The sequence below is a fragment of the Hypanus sabinus genome, chromosome 10 (assembly GCF_030144855.1).
Source record: "Hypanus sabinus isolate sHypSab1 chromosome 10, sHypSab1.hap1, whole genome shotgun sequence".
NCBI classification, from domain to species: domain Eukaryota; kingdom Metazoa; phylum Chordata; class Chondrichthyes; order Myliobatiformes; family Dasyatidae; genus Hypanus; species Hypanus sabinus.
The window spans coordinates 67,485,315-67,509,206 of NC_082715.1; the positions used below are offsets into that span (position 1 = coordinate 67,485,315).

General features: G+C 41.8%; 1 protein-coding gene across 3 annotated transcripts in view; it reads left to right on the plus strand.

The window, feature by feature from the left end:
• The first annotated feature begins 2,434 nt into the window (after positions 1–2,434).
• fbxo25 (F-box protein 25) overlaps positions 2,435–23,892 on the plus strand; it is a 75,459-nt gene continuing 54,001 nt past the window's right edge. For all 3 annotated transcript variants that reach the window (XM_059982007.1, XM_059982009.1, XM_059982010.1), the window contains exon 1: positions 2,435–2,720. In XM_059982007.1, coding sequence (XP_059837990.1) covers positions 2,596–2,720 — 125 coding nt within the window. In that variant the 5' untranslated portion in view covers positions 2,435–2,595. The remainder of the gene's footprint in view (positions 2,721–23,892) is intronic.

Sequence of the window (23,892 nt, forward strand, 5' to 3'; positions counted from 1 at the left end):
ATATGCACCATCTTGACTGGAAGATCATTACTATGCTCCATATGCCGACTGCAGTGGTTGCTTGGTATTTCAGTCTCCTACTGAAAGTATTAATGCACAGGCTTAGAAATGCTCTTGCATATCAATTTTTATATTTATGCAGAAGGGAGACTATACTTGCAGGAACTTCAATTGAAAACCATACTACTGGAGGAATCAGCAGCAAAGCATCTACTGAGGAGGCAAAGGAATGGTTGGAATTTCAGGGTATGGCCTTGCATCAGGATTGAGAGTGTAGAGAATCTATTTTTAGAATGAACAGGTTTATAGAATTATAGTCAGTACAGTCAAATTTCTCCCTGACTATCACAACAGTTACTCACTGCACATTGTACCCTAGGGAAGGTCCAGTATTGAACCCTCCACGTATTTACAATCTATACATTTATTGACTCAGGAAATATTCCAGGATACAGTTCACAAATTACATCCCTCTGGACGCTGAACATTGTAGGTTCCCCAGTCAATACAGGGAAATTAACTTCTCCCACAAATACAGCCCTATTATCCATACAACTATGAGCAATTATTCAACTAACTGCTCCTCAACTCCCCGTTGACAATTGGAGGTCTAGAGTGACCCTTCCTTTCTTTTGCCTAAGTTCTACGCATATGGCCTCAATGAATAATCCCTCAAAACTGTAATTTCAAAGTACTTTTGATATGTCCTCCTTTTTCAATGAGACAACACTCCTTCCTCACTTACTTGTACCTGTCTCATGCTCTTCGCATCTATAACAGAGAATATTGGCCAGTCAGTCTTGTGCTTCTCTCAGCAACATTTCCAATAAGGTTATAGCATCCCAGGAATGGACATGATAAGTCAAGTGGTTTTCTTTTTTGGAATATGCTTTCATGTTATTTCCTAACCAAATCCTTAATTTCTTTGGAGACATCAGAGACTGGAGATGCTGGAATTCATTTACATTTCTTCTCACCTGGCCTACCCTCTCTATCACTTCCCATGGCTGGCTTCCTTTCACATTTCTGTCTTTATCTCTACTTTCCACCACCCCTCCCTCCTCCTCCCCCCCTTTTCTACCTCCCCTCACAAAGTCCCAACACCATCCTACTCTATCTGCTCATAGGTTTTTTTTCTCTGTTTCCACTTGTCCCACCAGACTGGTCTTTCAGCCCTCTCTTGGGCTAATGTACCCTTCACCATCTACCTCAGCTAGTTAATGCACTTCAAAATCTCCACCTTCTCAATCTAAGCAGGAGCATGTGCAACCCCACCATTCCTTTTCTGAAGTTGATGAGCAGCTCTTTTGTTTAGTTGACATTGAGGGAATGACTGCTGTCATGATACATGCCACTAAGCTCTCTCTCCTTCCTGTACTCACCGTTATCCAAAGTGCCTCCTCAGTTGGAATTAGAACAGAATCTTAGCATTCATTCAGTTGCATAGGGAGGCATTGATTTCCAGGTCTGGAATTTGGTGATGAGTTTGCTTGTAATAATAGTATTGAAGGCAGAACAGTTTATTGTTTACTCTTCCCACATTTTTATTCTGGCATCTTTCCCCTTCCTTTCCATTCTGAAGAAGGGTCTCAGTCTGAAACACCAACTGTTCATTCATTTCCATAAATGCTACCTGACCTGCTGCGTTCCTCCAGCATTTTATGTGTGTTGCTTTGGATTTCCAACATCTGCAGCCTTTCATCTACTCACAGTTTATTGTTCATTGATTACTTTATTGCTTCAGCTTTCCCTAGTTCCTGCCTAATACTCTTGTAACTTGTCCTGCTCCAATTTAATGCTCTCCTGTAAAATTCATACCTAAATCTGTTTTAAAACTTAGGGAGCTCTGATCATTGTACCCTAAATGCTCTCCAGCTGAAAGTTCAGTCACCTGGCCACCCAATACCAGGTCCTCTGTTGTTTTCCACACGTTGATTTAAGAAACCCTCAAAGATGCATCTAATCCTCATCTAAACTTTTAGCAGTAAGGAGTCTTTATGAAGGAAGTCGAGCTCACCCACTACAACAAACATGCTTTTCACACCTTTCCTTTATCTGTAATTTAGTGTCCCGGTAGCCGCCGCAAATTCTGTAGTATAATCTCTTTTTTACATCTTTATTACGTTCAGTCCAGCTGTTTATTAGAACAGAATATATATTTCTTTATGGGAGATAATGATTTCTTCTCACAAGGCCGATTCTCAGTTACACACAGAAAAAACAACAACATACAACAAAACATACAACAAAAAACAACAAGATGAAGCCGCAACTGGATAGTTTTGAGGAACAAACACATAAGGGGGAAAAACGCTCGCGTCTTCTTGATGATTGACGTTAAAATGGACCAGTGGAAGCCCTAGACATTCCGGAATAAAGAGGAGGAGCTCACTTTTCATTGGTTTCGAGTGGCTAAATGGGGGTTGGGGTGGAACTACCGCAGCGCTTCTGTCAACAAAGGCAGTGCGGAAGGTCGGGGTTGACTGTGCGGGAACGTTGGTTCTCAGCTGTGATGTAAACGTTCGAGCTGTTTGTTGGAATCGCAACGGAATAAAAACACAGTCAGAGGTGGCTGGAGCCTCATCTGAGCTGAGGATGCCGTTCTTGGGACGGGATTGGCGCTCCCCGGGAGGGTGTTGGGTGAAATCCGAGGAAGGGTGGAAACGCTCGCAGTTTTACCGGGAAGTGGATGGTCACGGGGAAAAGCAGGTGTGCACACGGTAGGTACTGTCTGCATCTCTCCCGTCGAAACGCCAACGAGCGCAGGGTCGAGTTAGAGGTTTTAATTGTGTTGTGCTTTTGCATTTTGGGGGGTTGCACCTACACAGCATCTTTCCCCAAAATACGTCCTCCAGGATGCCCTAAGTCCCACTTTGCAGCCAGTGCGGAACAGTGGTCAAAGCTACCTCGCGGGAATATACTGTTAAAGGCAAGGTCCCTTGATATATAGCGGGATTATTTATTGAAAAGGGATTGTATTACTGAGGCTATGCAGAGATTTAGTGACGTGGCGTAGATTTGACTGTATTTTATCCAAATGGATCAATTTGCCACCGAATTGGTTCATTGTAGGTGCAGGATGCTAATTCTTGGGATAATAAGAAGAGGTGAAGAGCTATATGAAGCTTTCCCTGTACTCCTAGTCATGTCGTACAGAGTTCATATCTGTATTGACCATCAAGTAATCCAATTTACCAGCTGGTTTGTGCCCTACCATCATACACCACCCATCGAGCAGTGTGTTCCAATTGCCTTCTGGTGTGTGTGTGTGTGTGGGGGGGGGGGGGGGGTAAAGTTATCTAGTATATTGGTTTAAGTTGCTTTTTCGGCAGTGAGGATTGGATTGGAAAGTGCCCACAGAGGAGATGTCTTTTGGATGATGCAAAACCCCCCCCCAAAATTATGAAAGAACAGAAAGATTAATAACATTAGGCAGGTTACATGGAATAATGTTTATCCCCTGATATCACTTAAAGGAGATTAACTTATTTTGTGGTAGGATATCAACATTTAAAAAAATTGTTCTTCTAAAATCAAACAAGTTAAAGATACATATAATGGATAAGACCAAGTAGAATAGACAGGGAAGGTACAGGAGGAAAATGATTGAAGAACTGAAAACACATTGTCATTCAGTAAAATACTGTATATGGATCAATATAAAGTGGAAGCAGTTTCACCCTCTGGGAAATGATTTGTCCAAAACTGGCTGTTTTGTTTAAGGTCACTGTTAATTATTCACAGGGCATCCTGTTAAGTAAAATACTTAGAGTAATGTTGAAATGGCAGCAATATAGAAATGACTTTCTAGTCAACCATTATTTTTAAGGCCATTAACATTTTCTGGGCCCATTTATGCTATTTTTAATAAATCACAGCACTATCAGATGTAGATAACCATTGGAAGTTTGAATAATTAACCCATGTTAAATTTGTTGTTCCTTCTTGAAAATTCTATGGTGTAGAAATATGGAATTTTGATGCAAGATATGGTGGAAAATATTGTTTGGTGCCATCCAGGTAGATTGTTCCACATATACGTACATTAACATCACAGAAATAGGAAATGCAATAACAGATTGCAGAATCTGGTGTTACAGTCGTTGTGAAAGTGTGGTGTTGGTAGTCAGAATGGTGCAAGGGTCATGACAAGGCAGAATGAGAGATCAAGAGTTCTTTATCATACACAAGGTAAATAAGTTTATTATTGTCACATGTTCTGAGGTATGGTGAAAAAACTGGTCTTACATAGGTGTCAGATCTCTTGGTGGTTAAGCACTTCAGAGACAGTGACCACAACTCCCTGACCTTTACCATAGCTTTGAAAAGGATAAAAACTGATGGTATGGGAAAGTGTTTAATTGGATGAGGAGGCAGGAGCATAAGTTGGGACCAGATGTACTCTGGGAAATGCAATGTGAAAATGTGGAAGTTAGGGTAGTTTTGTCTCACGAACACAGGGAAAGGATGGTGGAGTAAGGGAACCATGGCTGCACGAGATGTAGAACATCCAGTCAAGAGGAAGAAAGAAACTTACTTCAGGTTTAGGAAGCAAGGATCAGACAGGGGTCCTGAGAGTTATAAGATAGCCAGGAAGGAATTTAAGAATGGATCAGAGAGCTAGAAGAGGGTAGGAGAAAGCCTTGGTGAGTGGGATTAAGGAAAACCCCAAGCTGATCTACACTTTTATGAAGAACAGAAGGATGACTAGCCTAAGGAAGGGACCAATCAGGGATAGAAGAGGAAATGTGCCTGGAGTCAGAGGTAGAAAGGAAAATTAATAATAAATACTTAAGTATTCACCAGTGAGAAGGTCCTTGGCACTTATGAAGACAATGTAAAAAGTTTGGCTGTGCAAGAACATCTTGACATTAAGAAAAGGGAGATGCTAGAACTGTTGAAAAACATTAAGATAGGTAAGTCCCTGGGCTGGATGGGATATGCCCCAGGTTACTATGGGAAAAGAAGGTAAAAATTGATGCTCCTTTGCATTCTCACTGGCCACAGGAATATTACCAGATGATTGGAGGGTGACAAATTTATATTATTTTTCTCAAGGAAGGAAGTAGACATAACCCTGGAATAATAGACCACTGAGTCTTGCATCAATGTTGAAAAATTATTGGAGAAGATTCTTAGAGAAAGGATTTGTGAGCATTTGGAGAACTATAGACTGGTTAGGGCTAGTCAGTATGGTTTTAGTGAGGGACAAGTCATTCTTCATGAGCCTAATTGAATTCTTAGAAGATCTGACAAAACACATTGATGAAGGAAGAGCAGTGGATGTCGTGTATATGGATTTTGTAAGATGTTTGATAAAATTCCTTGTGGTAAGTTCATTCAAAAAGCATGGGATCCAGTGAAACGGCTGAATGGTTTCAGGATTGTTTTGCCCATAGAGGCAGAGGGTGGTTGTAGATGGGGTGTATTCTGCCTGGAGGCCAAGGACTGGTAGAGTTCTGCGGAGACCTCTGTTCCTTGTGATTTTTATAGATGACTTGGATGAGGAGGTGGCAGAGTTGGCTAGTAAATTTGCAGTTGAGCTAGAGGTTGGTAGTGTTGTGCATACTACAGAATATTGTCATAGGTTGCAATGGGAAATTGACAGGATGCAGGGTTGGGCTGAGAATTGGCAAATGAAGTTCAACCTGGAAAAATGTGAAGTGATTCACTTTGTAAGGACAAATTTGAGGCAGAATACAGAGTTAGTGAAAAGATAGGGGCACCACACAGTGGCAATTAGTCAGGGGGTTGAGTCATAGAACATTATAGCACAGAAACAGGCCCTTTGGCCCAGTTAGTTAGTGCTGAGCAGTTTATTTGCCTAGACTCATGGATATGCACCTGGACCAGAGACTTTCATACCCATCTCATCCACGTAACTATTGAAATGTCGAAATCAAATCCACAAAAAACACACTGGCAGCTTGTTCCACACTCTTTCCACCCTCTGACTGAAGAAGTGCCCCTCAAGCTCCCCTTAATCATTTCTCCTTTTATCCTTTACCCATGACCTCTAGTTGTAGTCTGACCCAACCTCAGTGAAAAAAGCTTGCTTGCATTTACCGTCTGCCCCCCCCCCTCATAAATTTGTATACCTCTATCAAATCTCCCCTTAATCTTCTAAATTCTAGGGAATAAAGTTGGAACCTATTCAACTTCGCCCTCTAACTCAGGTGTCAAGTCTCAGTTGGATCTTTGTAAGTTTTTTCTGCAGTCTTTCAATTTTATTTATCTCTTTCCCCTGGTGTATTTGCATCTACCTGGCATGGCCTTCCACAGACACATACCACTCTGTACAAAGAAATTGCCTCTGATTTCCCCTTCCCTTTTACTTTCCCCCAATCACCTTAAAATTATGCTGCCTTGTATTAGCCACTTCTGCCCTGGAGAGAAGTCTCTGGCTATTTAATCGATCTATGTCTCTTACCATCTTGAATAACTTTATCAAGTAACCTCTCATTCTCTGTCACTCAAAAAAGAAAAGCTTTAGCTCATTCAATCTATACTTATCAGAGTTGCTCCCTAATCTAGGCAGCAAGCTGATAAATCATCTCTGCACACTCTGAAAAGCTTCCACATCATTACAAAAAGTGAGGTGTCTGGAACTGAGCATGTATTCCAAGTATGGTTTAACCATGGTTTTATAGAGCTGCAATATTATCTCGGGATCTTGAATTGAGTAGAGGACAAAGATTTTAAACGAAGTGAGCGTAGGCAATCTGAACATTTTGCATGTCACAGATTCCGAGGAGACATGGGATTGTGCATAATTATGCACTTGGCAAGATCCAATAAAAAAAAGTTAGATTTAAGCAGAGAGGCCACTTTGGGAGTAACCATTGTGTGAGTGAGTCAGTGTTAGAGTGGGGAGTTGAAGCTTTGGCTCATTGAGGCTTCAGCAAGGGGAGGTGTAGACCATAGGTAGAATTTTTTTTATTATTCATTCTCTCTCACTCTCTTTCTCTCTCTCCCTCTCTCTCCATGTAGAGTAGTGGGGATGCCAGGCAGAAGAGTGGAATGCTTCTTTTGCAGGATATGGGAAAACAGGGAGACCTCTAGTAACCTTGACAACTACATCTGCAAGAAGTGCATTTAACTGCAGCTTCTGACGGATCGTGTTAAGGAGTTGGAGTTGGAACTGGATAAACTTAAGATCATTTGGGAGGTTGAGAGGTTGATGGACAAGACATACAGGGAGATAGTTACACCCAAGGTGCAGGACGCAGGTAACGGGGTGACTGTTATGAGAAGGAAGGGGGATAAGCAGTTAGTGCAGAGTACCCCTGTGGCCATTCCCTCTACAACAGGATTCTGTTGGGGATGGGGGTAGGGGGAATGACCCAGCAGAGGAAAGCTACAGCAATCAGATGTCTGGCTCTGTGGTTTAGAAGGGATGGGGGGAGGGAGAAAGTGAGAGCTGTAGTAGTAGGGGATTTGTTGGTAGGGGAACATTAAGGAGGTTCTGTGGTCGAGAACAAGATTCCCAGATGGTATTTGCCTCCCGGGTGCCAGGGTGAGGAACATCTCAGACTGAGTCCATAGCATTCTTGATTGGGAGGGCGTGCAGCCAGAGATTGTGGTCCACATTGGTACCAATGACACAGGCAGGAAGGGTGACATGGTCCTGCATAGTGAGTTCAGGGAGTTGTGTACTAAGTTAAAGAACAGGACTTTCAGGGTTGCGATCTCAGGATTGCTATGCGTGCCATGTGTGGGTGAGGCCAGAGATAGGAAGATGGATAAGAAGAATGTACGGGAGGGAAGTTTCAGATTTTAGTTTCACTGAGATCTCTTCTAGGTAAGGTGTGATTTGTTTAGAACAGACTGTTTGCCCCTGAACAGGAGGAGCACTAATATCCTAGAGGACAGGTTTGATAGTGCTGCATAGGGGTAGATGTGGGGTGGGGATTAAACATGAGAACATAATAAATAGGAATAAGCCATCTGGCCCATCGAGCCTGTTCCACCATTCAATAAGATCTTGGCTTATCTGGTCATGGATTCATCTCCACCTACCTGCCTTTTCCCCATAACCCATAATTCCCCTATTATGCAAAAATCTATCCAACCTTCCTTACAATATACTTACTGAAGTAGCCTCCACTGCTTCATTGGGCAAAGAATTCCACAGGTTCACCACCCTCTGGGAAAAGCAGTTCCTCCTCATCTCCGCCATAAATCTACTCCCCTGATTCTTGAGGCTATGTCCCCTCGTTCTAGTCTCACCTGCCAGTGGAAACTATTTTCTTGCCTCTATCGTATCTATCCCTTTCATAATTTTATATGTTTCTATAAGATCTCATCTGATTCTTCTAAATTCCAGTGAGTACAGTCCCAGGTGACTCAATCTCCCCTCATAGTCTAACCCCCTTATCTCTGAAACCAACCTGATAAACCTCCTGTGCATCGCCTCTATAGCCAGTATATCCTTCCTCAAGTCAGGAGACCAGAACTGCACGTAGTACTCTCGGTGTGGCCTCAACCGTACCCTGTACGGCTGTAGCATAACCTCCCTTCTCTTAAGTTCAGTCCCTCCGGCAATGAAGGCCAACGTCCCATTTGGCCTCTTGATAGCCTGCTGCACCTGCAAATCAACCTTTTCTGATTCATGCACAAGCACTCCCAAGTCCCATTGTACAGTAGTGTGCTGCAATTTTTTTTACAAATTAAGTAATAATCTGCTCTTTCATATTTCCTTCCAAAGTGGATGACCTCACATGTACCAACATTGTACTCCATCTGCCAGACCCTTGTCCACTCATTTAACTGTTCTGTAGCTCTCTGCAGACCCTATATCTTCTGCACAATTTGCTTTTCCACTGTATTTAGTATCATCAGCAAACTTAAATACACTGCTCTTGGCCCCCTCTTCCTGATCATCTATGTGTATCGTGAACAGTTGCGGGCCCAGTACCAATCCCTGTGGCACACCGCTCACCACTGATTGCCAACTAGAGTAACACCCATGTATCCCAACTCACTGCTTTCTATTAGTTAACCAATCCTCTATCCATGCTAATACATCACCCCCAACTCTATGCATCCTTATCTTATGGATAAGTCTTTTATATGGCACCTTATCGAATGCCTTCCAGAAATCCAAATAAATAACGTCTGTCTGTTCCCGTCTATCCCCTGTGGTCATTATATCCTCAAAGAACTCCAGTAAGTTTGTCAGACAGGACCTGCCTTTGCCGAATCCATGCTGCATCTACCTGTTGGATCCATTTCTTTCTAGATGCCTTGCTATTTCTTCTTGCGAAATACCAATTTCCTTGGCTGCGTAAGTCTAGGGAAGACGACCTCCATGCCAAACTTGTGAGATTGAGGCATGCTCAATCCATCCCAAACCCCGGTTTGTGTGGATCTGTGTCATCTGTTACCCTGTTACAAATTAATGGCACAAAATAACAGACAGTACACTGCATATGATTAAAGGAATTATATTTATGAACCTTTTAACTAAAGGGTTAGTAAAGAATAACAAAAAGAAAAGGACGCATTCTAATTTAACAGTCAAATGTGCACAAATTGCAGCTCATCTTGAACTTCTTTGTCGCTCACACGATGGGCCCTCAGTCAACGTGAAAGCACACATCACCTTCCGAACGTCGCTGGCAATCCATGTCAAACAATCGGGTCTCCCACCGGATCGTATGCTACGACCTGTTCTCCCCAGCATCTTCTCTCTTCATCATCATTTGAACCAAAAACTCCCAAGCCCAACCTTAGTGTCCCTCACCAGAGAAACCTCCCCTTAATCCGACCATCCTAATTGGATGGCACACATTTCTCCTCTCTGTTATCTTCAACAGTAACCCAAGCAAGCATGAAAACTGAACAGCCTGCTCTTACTGAGCTGCCAAAATGAACTACATACAGCATAACAGTGAAAATATGAACCATGGCATTACAGTAGCTTCAAGCACTTTCCCGGCTACAGATGTTAAACTACCTGGCCTATAGTTACTTGCCTTTTGCCTACATCCTTTAAATTGAACAGCGATGTGACATTCGCCTTCCTGTAATCCACTGGGACCTGCCCAGAGCCCAGTAAATTATCACCAAAGCCTCTTCTATATTTTCTTTATACAGAGTGTTGTGTGCGAGTGGAAGGCCATGCCAGGGGAGTTGTAGATGTAGATACATCAGGGGCTTTTAAGAAACTCTTAGGTAGCCACATGGATTACAGTAAATCAGACAGACAGACATATTTTATTGATCCTGACGGAAATTGGGTTTCATTACAGCCACACCAAGAATAGCGAAGAAATATAGCAATATAAAACCATAAATAATTAAATAATAATAAGTTAATCATGCCAAGTGGAAATAAGTCCAGGACCAGCCTATTGGCTCAAGGTGTCTGACACTCCGAGGGAGGAGTTGTAAAGTTTGATGGCCACAGGTAGGATTGACTTCCTGTGATGCTCAGTGTTGCATCTCGGTGGAATGAGTCTCTGGCTGAATGCACTCCTGTGCCTAACCAGTACATTATGAAGTGGATGGGAGTCATTGTCCAAGATGGCATGCAACTTGGACAGCATGCTCTTTTCAGACACCACCGTCCGAGAGTCCAGTTCCACCCCCACAACATCACTGGCCTTAGGAATGAGTTTGTTGATTCTGTTGGTGTCTGCTACCCTCAGCCTGCTGCCCCAGCACGCAACAGCAAACATGATAGCACTGGCCACCACAGACTCGTAGAACATCCTCAGCATCGTCCGGCAGATGTTAAAGGACCTCATTCTCCTCAGGAAATTGAGACAGCTCTGCCCCTTCTTGTAGACAGCCTCAGTGTAGTTTGAGCAGCCCAGTGGTTCCTAACCACTGGGCCGCAAAGCATGTGCTACCGGGCCATGAGGAAACTATATGATTTGGCAATATGAAATGATATGAGTCAGCTGCACCTTTCCTCATTGCCTGTCATGCCCACTGTTGAACTTGAATGCACACTAGGTCATTACGCACGCGAAGCCATTACCCAAGTGAGATTATCAATTGCCTAAATACAGTGATACCCTTGAGCCAGGGATCACTGGTTGGCCTTGGGTTACGGGCCGCCTCGTGCAGCGGGTGAGATTGTCGTTGCTACTGACCTGGAGCGCGGACAGATGGGCGCCGCCTCTAAACCTGTTTAGCATACTGAATGTTCGTGGGGAACCCGGTGCTAAAACATTCGCAGACAACCTATTTTGGGCTCAGGGTTTTGTAAGTAGCAGAGCAGCTACCTCGCTGCGATTTACTGAAAGTCATCCCTCAAGCCAAACTTTTATCGGTCAATAGATCCTACCTACCTACAAGGAGGGCAGGCACGCGCCCTGTTGCACTCCTAGCTCGGTCGGTTGCTCTCTCCGGACTGCGACCACTGTGGCTCCGGTACGGGGACCTCCACCCCTTACCTTGTCCTCTCACTGGTGTGTTGCAATGATTTATATGCTCATATGAGGAAAATATGCGCAGTGTGTTTAATATCCAAACGTTACTTAAAATGTTATGATGCATTGACTTATAAGTGAGTCATAGAAACATAGAAAATAGGTGCAGGAGTAAGCCATTCGGCCCTTCGAGCCTGCTCCGCCATTCAGTATGATCATGGCTGATCATCCAACTCAGAACCCTGTACCTGCTTTCCCTCCATACCCCCTGATCCCTTTAGCCACAAGGGCTATATCTAACTTCCTCTTAAATATAGCCAATGAACCAGCCTCAACTGTTTCCTGTGGCAGAGAATTCCACAGATTCACCACTCTCTGTGTGAAGAAGTTTTTCCTCATCTCGGTCCTATAAGGCTTCCCCTTTATCCTTAAACTATGACCCCTCGTTCTGGACTTTCCCAACATCGGAAACAATCTTCCTGCATCTAGCCTGTCCAATCCCTTTAGAATTTTATACATTTCAATAAGATCCCTCCTCAGTCTTCTCTTCTAAATTCCCGTGAGTATAAGCCTAGTCGATCCAGTCTTTCTTCATAGGAAAGTCCTGCCAACCCAGGAATCAATCTGGTGAACCTTCTCTGTACTCCCTCTATGGCAAGAATGTCTTTCCTCAGATTAGGGGACCAAAACTGCGCACAATACTCTAGGTGCGGTCTCACCAAGGCCTTGTAAAACTGCAGTAGAACCTCCCTGCTCCTGTACTCAAATCTTTTTGCTATGAATGCCAACATACAATTTGCCTTTTTCACTGCCTGCTGTACCTGCAAGCCCACCTTCAATGACTGGTGTACAATGACACCAAGATCTCGTTGCATCTCCCCTTTTCCTAATCGTCCACCATTCTGATAATAATCTGTTTTCTTGTTCTTGCAACCTAAGTGGATAACCTCACATTTATCCACATTAAATTGAATCTGCCATGAATTTGCCCACTCACCTAACCTATCCAAGTTACTCGGCATCCTCTCTTAGCATCCTCCTCACAGCTAACACCACCACCCAGCTTCGTATCATACGCAAACTTGGAGATGCTGCATTTAATTCCCTCGTCTAAATCATTAATGTATATTGTAAACAACTGGGGTCCCAGCACTGAATCTTGCGGTACCCCACTCGTCACTGCCTGCTATTCTGAAAAGGTCCCGTTTACTCCCACTCTTTGCTTCCTGTCTGCCAACCAATTCTCTATCCACATCAATACCATACCCACTATACCGTGTGCTTTACGTTTGCACACTTATCTCCTGTGTGGGATCTTGTCAAAAGCCTTTTGAAAATCTAAATATACTACATCCACTGGCTCTCCCCTATCCACTCTACTAGTTATATCTTCAAAAAATTCTATAAGATTCGTCAGACATGGTTTTCCTTTCACAAATCCATGCTGACTTTGACCGATGATTCCACCTCTTTCCAAATGTGCTGTTAACACATCTTTGATAACCGACTCTAGCATTTTCCCCATTCACCAGTCTATAATTCCCCGGTTTTTCTCTCCCTTTTTTAAAAAGTGGGGTTACATTAGCCACCCTCTAATCCTCAGGAATGACTTATTACTATATTTATGCGTGGAAAGTGTGCGCTGCGTGTTTAATATTATATTTGTTAGAATAAACCCTTTTAGGAACAAAATTGAGTGTATTAGCAACTTATAAGTGACTTATAGTTGACTTATCACCTATATTCCGGTTGTGATTAACACCCTCCCCCCCACCCTCACCCATTGGCCGATCCGCAAGAATATTGGCAATATTAAACCGGACCGTGGTGCAAAAGAGGTTGGTGAGCCCTGCAGTAAATGGAGGACTATGTAGGAGGGAATGGTTAGATTGATCATAGAGTAGGTTAACGGGTTGGTACAACATTGTGGGTTGAAGTGCTGTAATGTTCTATGCCATTTATACAGTTCAATTCATTACGACAGTGCTTTGAGGTAGTACAAGCTGAAAGAATAACAATGAAGAATAAGATATTATAGTAAGGAGAAAGTCCAGTAATTGCAGATCAGCAGTAACTAATTATCTATTCAGCACAGCATAGGCCTTTTGAGACACACTGCACAGAATCCCCAATTTAACCCTAACCGTGGGACAATTTGCCATTACCAATTAACCTACCTAGTATGTCTTTTGGACTGTGGGAGGAAACCAGGGGACTTGGAGTAAACCCATGCATCCCACAAGGAGGACTACAGAGACTCTTTGCAGAGGATTCTGGGATTGAACTCTGAACTCCAACATCCTTGCTATGTAATAGTGTTGCCCTAATCACTACGCTACTGTGGTGTAATATCACATCGAGGTCGATTGTGAGGTCAAGAATCCAACTTACTGTCTATTCAGGGATCTTAGAACAGCAGGATAGAAGTTGTACTTGAGTTGGTGGGAGGAGTTCTCAAGGAATATTTTTCACCAGGTGAGAGAATGACTAGTGTAGGAGGGGTATTTTATTTTTTGGGCTACTTTCCCCATCAGTGGGAAGTGTAGACAGAATAAACAGAGGGAGGTTCGCTTTGGTGTTGGACTGAGCTGAGTCTAGAAATTCTTGTTGTCTTGCGCACAGCAGTTTTCATACCAAGATGTGTTGCTTCCAGGTGTTTTCTCTGTTGCAACCTGCTTTTTTAAAAAAAAAGGGATATGCTGAATTTTTATGGACTTATGAGGAAGTAGGAGTGTTGATGTGGTTTATCAGCCATAGGGTCTATATAGCTGGACCAGGAAAAGTTATTGTTGATATTTATACCTAGGAACTTGAAGCTCTCAATTACCTCCACCTCAGCACCAATGATATAGGAAGGGTTTGGACTCTGCTGCACTTTCTGAAGTCCATAACCAGCTCATTTGTTTAGCTGGCGTTGAGGAAGAGGTGGTTGGCTTCACACCAGGCCAATACATTCTGTATTTCCTGTCTTTACTCTGTCACATTGTTGTTTCAGTTCACTTCATCATAAACTTATAAATGGAGTTCTGGAAGACCCTGGCCACACGTACATGAGTGTATAGATGTAAAGTAAAGGGCTGAGGGTACAGCCTTGAGGGGCAGCAGTATTGAGAATAACCACGGCGGCGGAGCCTATTAATGATTGTGATCTGTTGGTCAGTAAGTTAGGGATCCATGTGCAATGTCCTATGTATAGGAGTTTGGAGATGTGTTCATTTGAACTTATGCTATAGGAAGTAGAGTTATACAGTCAATAAACAGGAGTTTCATGAGCCCACCATCAACAATATCATCGCATTTTCTGCTTTCTGCAAGGATCACTCTCTTCGTAATTGCTGATCAGCTCATCCCTCTCCAGGCACTCTCCTCTAACCAGAAAAGATATAAAACCTGGCTTGAAAACTCTTTCCTCATCATTATCCCTTCCATAAGCAGCCCCTCCAGTCTTTCATGTACAGCATCGTTCATTGCATCAGGTCCTCTGTTGTGCTCACCTCGACACTGGTGAGACAGGTCACAAATTGGTTGACTGCTTTGCCAAGCACATTTACATATTCATTTCAGTTCTCCTCCCATTCTCATACTGACACATCTGTCCTTCAACAAGATAAGGATAAATACAAACTAGAGCAATAACACATTATATTCTGCTTGGGTAGTCTATAACCTTATGGCACTAACAGTAACTGCACTCTCTCTGTCCATTCAATTATTTCTCCTCCTGATCTACATGGCCTCCATTATCCAGTAAGACATAGGTGTAGAATCAGGCCAATTGGCATGTTTGCGTCTGCTCCACCATTCCATACAGACAGACAGACATACTTTATTGATTCCAAGGGAAATTGGGTTTCGTTACAGTCGCACCAACCAAGAAGAGTGTAGAAATATAACAAATATACCTATAATAGTTTATTTATTATCCCTGTCAACTCCTTTCCCCTGCCTTCTCCACGTAGTCTTCAACAACCTTTCCAGTCAAGAACCTATCAACCTCCACTTTAAATATACCTAATGGCTTCAACTCCACAGCCATCTGTGTCAAATTCCTCCTCATCTCTGTTGTAAAGAGATGTCCTTGTATTGTGTTGTGTCTCCTGGTTGCAGAGTTTCACATTGTAAGAAACATCTTCTCCATGCCTACTCTATATAGGCCTTTGAGTATTCAATAGGTTTCAATGAGACCCCACTCGTTCTTTTAGACTCCATTGAGTCCAGGCTCAAATGCATCAATGGGTCGTATATATAATCCTTTCATTCCGGGGATCACTCTTCAAAACACTCTTTAAGGAAACCATGCTGACTTTGACCTATTTTATCCTGTGCCTCCCTAGGAACCTGAAACCTCATCTTTAATAATGGACTCCATTATCTTGCAAAACACTGAATTCAGGCTAACTGGCCTGTAATTTTCTGTCTTTTGCCTCTCTACCTCAGGTCTTAAGGAGTGGAAATTTGCAATTTTCTAGTCTGCTAGAATTATTCCACAATCTTGTGATTCTGGAAAAATCACTACTTATGCCTCCATAATTTCTTCATGCATAACTTTCAGAAGCCCTAGGTGTAGTCAGTCTCATCCAAGTGATATGCCTATTTTCAGAACTTTCAGCATCCCAGCACCTTTCCCTAGTAATAGCAACTACACTCACTTCTGCCCCAGCATTTTCAAATTTCTGGTATACTGCTGGAGTCTTCCACAATAAAGACTGATGCAAAATACATATTGAGTTCATCCACCACTACTTGGTCCCCCATTACTATCTCTCCAGTGTCATTTTCCAGCAGTTCAATACATACTCTTGCCTCTCTTGTACTCTTTTTATATCTACCAAAAGGTTTTCAGCCTCTTTTATATTATTGGCTAGCTTACCTTCATATTTAATCTTTTATTTCCTTATTGTTTTTCAGTTGCCTTTTGTTGATTTTTAATAGCATCCCAATCCTGTAGCTTCCTACTACCATTTGCTACATTATGTGCCCTGTCTTTTGTTTTTATGCTGTGATGGACTTCCCTCGTCGGGCACGGTTGCCACACCCTCACTTTCAAATACTTTTTTGGAATGAACCTATCCTGAGCCTTCTGAATTGCTCCCAGAAACTTCCGCCATTGTCCCTGCTGATGTCCCCTTACAATCAGATTTGACCAACTCTTCTCTCATGCCTCTGTAGATCTGTTTACTCCCTGCAATACCAATGCATCTGATTATAGCTTCTCCATCTCAAACTGCAAGGTGAATTCTTTCATATTATGATCACTACATCTCAAGGGTTCCTTTACCTTAAGTTTGCTAATCAAATCTGGTTCATTACACAATACCCAATCCAGAATTACCTTTTCTCTTGTGGGCTCCACAACAAGCTCATAGTCTTCAGTCACAGGCCTCCAGCCAGAGAGTAGTTGTAGATGGTTGCCACTCTGACTGAAAGCCTATGATTAGTGGTGTGCTGCAGGTACTGGTTGTTGTTTGTCATCTGTATGATCATGTGGTAAACTGGATCAGCAAATTTGTGGATGACACCAAGACTGGGGGTGTAATGGACAGCGAGGAAGACTATCAAAACCTGCAGTGGGATTGGGACGAACTGGGTAAATAGGCTAAAAAATGATGTTTAATAATTGCATTTTAGAAGTATTAACCAGTGTAGGTTTTGTATGGTGAGCATATAAAAGAGCATGGTCGAACAGGGGGATCGGGGAATACATGTCCATAGTCCTTTGCAAGTGGTGTCATGGGTAGATGGGGTCATAAAGAAAGCTTTTGGTATATTGGCCTTCATAAATCAAAGTATTGAGTACAGGAGTTAGGATCTTATGATGAAATTGTATAAAACTATGGTGAAGCCTAATTTAGAGTATTGTGTACAGTTTTGGTCACCTACCTACAGGAAAGATATCAGTAAAATTGAAACAGTGCAGAGAAAATTTACAAGGATGTTGTTGGGACTTGAGGAACTGAGTTATAGGGAAAGGTTGAATAGGTTAGGACTTTATTCCTTAGAACATAGATTGAAGGGAGATTCAATTGAGATACAGTATACAAAATTATGAGGGTGTAGATGGAGTAAACACAAGTAGGCTTTTTCTACTGAGGTTGGATGAGAATATGACTAGAGGCCATGGGTTAAGTGTGAAAGCTGAAATATTTATGGGAAACGAAGGGGATCTTTTCTCAGGTTGGTGAGAATGTGGAACAAGCTGTCAGCGGAAGTAGTGGATATGGGATCAATTTCAATATTTAAGAGAAGTTTGGATAGGTACATCGATGGGACAGATAATGAGGTCCAGGTGCAGGTCAATGGGACTAAGCAGATAAATTGTTCAGCATGGACTAGATGGGCCAAAAGGCCTGTTTCTATGCTGTTGTGTTCTGTTAATCTAACATGCTCTAAAAAGCCATCTAGTAGGCATTCTGCAAATGCCTTCTCTGGGATCCAGCACAAACCTGATTTTTCTCAATCTATTTGCACATTGAAATCCCCTATGACCATGTTAACATTGCTCTTTTTATATAGCTTTTCTTGCTCTCAGTGTAATTTATATTCCACACCATGGCTACCGTATGGAGGCCTATATATCTCCCATTAGGGTCTCTTTACCCTTGTAGTTTTTTAACTCTACCTATGAGGATTTTATATCTTCTGATCCTATGTCACTTCAAAGGATATTATTTCATTATTTACCAACAGAGCCACCCCGTCTCCTCTGCCCACTTGCCTGACCTTTCAATAAAAATGTGTATCTTCTCTTTGGGAGGTTCTACAACCACCAGATCCATTATACACTGTAACTCTGTGTCATGGATTTCTTTACTTTTGCTGTACCAATACTACTTAATGTAAGTTGACCAATTTACAGTGGATTATGTTTAATTAAGGCAACCATTCATTTAGGACAACTCTTAAATTGCAAAAACTAATTGAGAAAATAGCCAGGGTTCTCTTTTCTTGGGATACTATGCTGATTATTTGGGACTGGAAACTGTTGCTGAACAGTTTTTAAGCAGTGTCAGGCATGTGAACTTATATAGCCTTAGACAGTTCACTGTGCTTAGATTGAACAGTTTAAAATAGCATCAGTTGCATGTGTTTGTCTTAAAAAAACCAGGGATTTTTGTCCATGATAGTTTGTGAGAACTAAACAGTAAGACAATTTAGAATTGTTTTGTTCACTGTAGTTTCAAGCACTCAGGCTTAGAAATGTCAGAAACAGCCAGGAATGAAAATAAAACCATTTCACTTCTTCAACTAGCTAGGAATTACAAATAATTTGAAGGTATCGACAATCATCTTGAATGTTACAGTGAAGACGAAGTTTTGGAGAATGCAATCTTAAGTATTTTATGAAGGCAGTCTATTATCTGCATTAGGTGTCTGTGCTAATTTTATTCACTAATGGTCAATCAGAAGAACACGACAGCGTATCTGACAATGATAGTGAAGCCTGTGCAGGGGAGTTTTTAAAGTGGGGAAAGGTTGTTGCACAAGGACAGCTCCACTCTCTCGACCTTGGAAGTCCAGGTTTAGTGGTACAAGTTGTCATCAGAAACTGGGGTTTTCCTTGGTTGCACTGAATGACAATTCTTTGCTTTATCATGTTTGTCACTCTCCATGAAGCGTTGCAGAACTGCATTCTTGGTCTTTGGAGCTCACTGTTGATTTCATCTGCGTAGTCTTCTGGATCTGACTTTGCATGCTAGGACAGGCCTGTCCTTGTTTCACCGAAGTATGAGGCCTGCCAGCTACCCTTAATTGGTCCAGCCTACCTGTTGAAGAGACGTACCGTGGTGTGGCCGCTGTCATGTTCAAACAGCAACTTGGAGCCACAGGTGAGAGCTGCATGTCAGGTGGGGACCAAAGGTGAGTGGGCTGCTGCAAATTAGACATGAGAAAACCCTTCACTGGAGGAGCCACCCTGGCTCAATGTTTCAGGGCAAAACACCAGCTGTTTACTCTTTTCGATAGTTGTGGCCTGCCCTGCTGAGTTCCTCCAGCATTTTTGTGTGGGTTGCTTTGGACTTCCAGCATCTGCAGATTTTCTTGTGTTTGTGAGGTGCTGTACCTCCCTGGACACTCTGTACATGGCCGAGTATGCTGGATGAATTCCTCTGTCAATAGTTATTAGCAATGAATAAACATTTTTTTCAGTGCTGTGGTAGCATTCGTAGTGTTCTTCTGTATTTCATTTAAATACATAATTTGTTACTCACTTAAACAGTAGTTTGTCTTCTAAAATTTTTAAATTATTTCCCTGAGATTTTGGCTAATTAGGGCAGCTGCTTATTTGAGCCAAAATGTACTGGTCCCAACATGTCCCAATTAACCAGAATCTACTGTATTCACAAACCAGATTGATGCATTGTAGTTTTAAAGTTCTTGTATACAATATACAACATAGAACAGTTTATCATAGCCTGTTGACTCATGATGTTATACCAACCTTTTAATCTACTCCAAGATAAATCTGCCTCTTCCTTCCCACATACTCTTCCATTTTATATAGTTGGTGGTTGATCTTTTTTTTGGTTCTGTTAATGGCTTTATAGTAATGGATGTTTAATAGCATTCCGTAGGACCAGTAACTTAAAAGGTTAAACCATTCAAGAGCTGCTCTTCATTTTTGGCTTTCTAAATGCACAGTTGATGTTTCTTTTATTCCGTTACCTTTTTTTGGGGGTGGATTTAGTCATCACTGCCAATATTCCTATTCTCGAACTTAATTTTAAGAGGTTGCTGAGTTACAGTCTTTAATCACTGCAGTTCTTTATTGATGAACACACTTTCAACATGCTTGAGGAAAGGATGTTCCTGGATTTGGATCCAGTGACAATGATGGAACAGCAACACACTTCCCATTTAGGATGGCGTCCTTCTGCATTTGTGCCCATGGCTTTCTTGGTGATAGTGGTCACAGTGTGTGAGGTGCTGGCATGCTGGCCTGCTAGAGTAACAGGGTACATTTTGCATATGATACATACCGCAGCCTTTGCTATGTTGGGGAAAATGAGCATATACAGTAGAGATGCTAATCGAGTGCGACTGCATTTTTCTAAATGGTGCTGAGCATCTTGAGGTGTTGGAGCTATACTCACCTAGACAAGTGGAAAAAAGTTGATTTGTTAGACTGTGGAAAGTGTTCAAATGTGAAGAATAGGTCACTTGCCTCAGAGCCTTTGTTCTCCTCTAGTTATGCATGTGGTTGTGTAGTGCTGTTCAGTTTTTGGTCAAAATACTGATAGACCAACCTGGCAGGGAAAAGCTATACCACTAAAAATGCTGTGACATAAAGGCTCTTAGAAAAATTCAAGATAATCAAGAAAAATAAACTTAATTTTGTGAATCATATAGTGATTGTCCAGTTTTTTTTGGTGTTTTTTAGACTGTAAGATCGTAAGATATAGGAGCAGAAGTAGACCATTCGGCCCATTGATTATGCGCCGCTATTCAATCGCGGGTCTAATCCAATTCTTCCAGTCATCTCCACTCCCCTGCCTTCTTCCCATATCCTTTGATGCCCCGGCTTCATCCCCTTCTCACCACTGACTCAACCTGGAGGTTAAACTTCAGGGTATCATGCAGAAGGACTCCCAAGTCCCTTTGCATCTCTGCATTTTGAATTCTTTCCCCATCTAAATAATAGTCTGCCTGTTTATTTCTTCCACCAAAGTGCATGACCATACACTTTTCAACATTGTATTTCATTTGCCACTTCTTTGCCCATTCCCCAAAGCTATCTAAGTCTTTCGGTTTCCTCAACACTACCCGCTTCTCCACCTATCTTTGTAACATCGGCAAGTGTAACCACAATTCCATTAGTTGCATGGTCCAACTCATTGACATACATCATAAAAAGCAGCAGTCCCAACACTGACACCTGTGGAACTCCACTGGCAACCGGCAGCCAGCCAGAATATGATCCCTTTATTCCCAATCTGTTTTCTGCCGATCAGCTAATGCTCCACCCATGCTAGTAATTCCCCTGTAATTCCACGGGCTCTTATCTTGCTAAGCAGATTCATGTGCAGCACCTTGTCAAAGACCTTCTGAAAAGCCAGATTTACAGAACCTCCTTTGTCTACCCTGTTTGTAATTTCCTCAAAAAATTGCAGTAGGTTAGTCAGGCAAAATGTTTCTTTCAGGTATCCATGCTGGGTTTGGTCTATCTTGTCATATGCTTCCAGATTCCCCGTAATCTCATCCCTAACAATCGATTCCAACAACTTCCCAACCACTGATGTCAGGCTAACAGGTCTATAGTTTCCTTTATGCTGCCTCCCACCCTTCTAAATAGCAGAGTAACATCTGTAATTTTCCAGTCATCTGAGACAATGCCAGAATCTATTGATTCTTAGAACATCATTGTTAATGCTTCTGCGATCTCTCCAGTACTAGTAATGTACTTCTCTTGCATTTGCAGAAGGCATTTGATAGCGGCTGTTTCAGACATTTTCAGAAGTGGAAAGCTTATGTTAAACCTTCATAAAAATCAGAGCATTGAGTACAGGAGTATGTTATGTTGAAGTTGTATAAGATGCTGATGAGACATAATTTAGAATATTGTATGCAGCTCTAGTCACTTAACTCCATGAAATATATCAATAAGATTGAAACAGTGTTGAGAAAATTTACAGGAACTGAGGACCTGAGTTATAGGGAAAGGTTGAAGAGATTAGGACTTAATTCTCTGGATTGTAGAAGTGATTTGGTGGAGGCATACAAAATTATGAAAGGTATAGATAGGGTAAATGCAAGGAAGGCTTTTTCCACTGAGGTTGGGTGAGACTAGAACTAGAGGTTATAGGTTAAGAATGAAAGGTGAAATGTTTAAGGAGACCATGATGGGAAACTTTCTCACTCAGATGATGGTGAGAGTGTGGATGTGCCAGTGAATGACCTGCCAGTGGAAGTAGTGGATGTGGGTTCAACTACAACTTTGAAAAGTGTTTTGTGCATGAATGTACAAATGGGAAGTACATGAATGGGAGGGATATGGTTCCAGGTGTGAGTTAATGGCACTTGGCAGAATAACAGTTAAGCATGAACTAGATGGGCTGAAGGACTCACTTTTATGCTCTAGTGCTGTCTGACTGCCTTATGGTTAGGCATGAAACAACCAGTTATGCAAATAAAAAGTATATATCGTTGTGTTGCCACAGAAACGATACTCTGACCTCTAATTTTTCCAATTTAAGTAAGTGATTTTGAAGAGAGCTAAAGTATGATTGCTACTTTTTTTTTAATGTACTTACTTGTAATATAAAGGAAAGCTATTTGGCCTATCACAAACAAGAGAAAATCTGCAGATGCTAACAATCCAAGCAAAATATGCTGACGGAACTCAGCAGGCAAGGCAATATCTATGAAAAAGAGTACAGTCAATGTTTCAGGCTGCGATGAAGGGTCTTGATCCAAAATGTTAACTGTTTACTCTTTTCCATAGATGCTGCATGGCCTGCTGAATTCCTCCAGCATTTTGACACTATTTGGCCTGCTGAGTCCATACCAGCTCTCGGAGCAATCCCATTATCCTAACTAATTTCCCTGTAATCTATTCTTTCGATCATGCTCATTACACAAGGGGTAATCAATTAAATCAACACATTTTTGGAATCTGTGGGGGTGTGGATGATGGGTATGGCAGCCTTCCCTCTCGTGTTGAAATGGCGCAGGAGAATCCGTTTCCCACCCTTTTAGGGGAAAATGAGCCTGGGGTGTCAGGACCATGATGGACAACCCTATGAAAAAATAACTTGAACAGCATTCTGCTAGCACAGCTCAGCAAGTTGGTCATCGACATGTTGAGTCGATGATGGTCAGTGTTAAGAACATGATGGTGAGTACACCTTCCGGAGAGGCAAACAAGTAAAGGAATATCATCACTGAGTGAGGTTATCATTAAGAATGAGCTGGTCAGAAACTTCCCCTTAAACTAATGACCTGCATTTATGCAATCCAGAAGAGCAAAAGACCCATCACTTGTAACTATTTTTCTCAAATAGCACAGAATCCTGTCGGAGTATATATTACAATTTAATCATCATTATTCGGTGTAATGATGATTACACCCAATAATGATGATTAATTATGACCATCAGTTAATGATGGACAATTAAATGTTGGCTTTCCAATTAAATGTTAGAGAATAAGAGGAAGTAATGTTCACATTTCAATTCCAAGTATTTTCTACAATTGTAATAGACAGTTATAATCATAACATTAATACATTAATTATTTTGCTTGATTGGCTTGGGTGAAAAAAAATGTGGTATCTATTGCATTCTATTTTTCTTAGTATCTCTGCAGGAAATCATAAATATTGTATACATTATTTTAAATGCATGGAATGTACAGTAACAGAAGTGCTTTAAGTTTTTGCATATCACTTTTGTTGCACATTTGCACAAACTCTAAATTGTCATAAATCGAGGACCACACACAAAATTATGGTGGAATGCAGCAGGTCAGGCAGCCTCTATGGGAAGAAGTATAGTCGATGGTTCAGTTCGAGACCCTT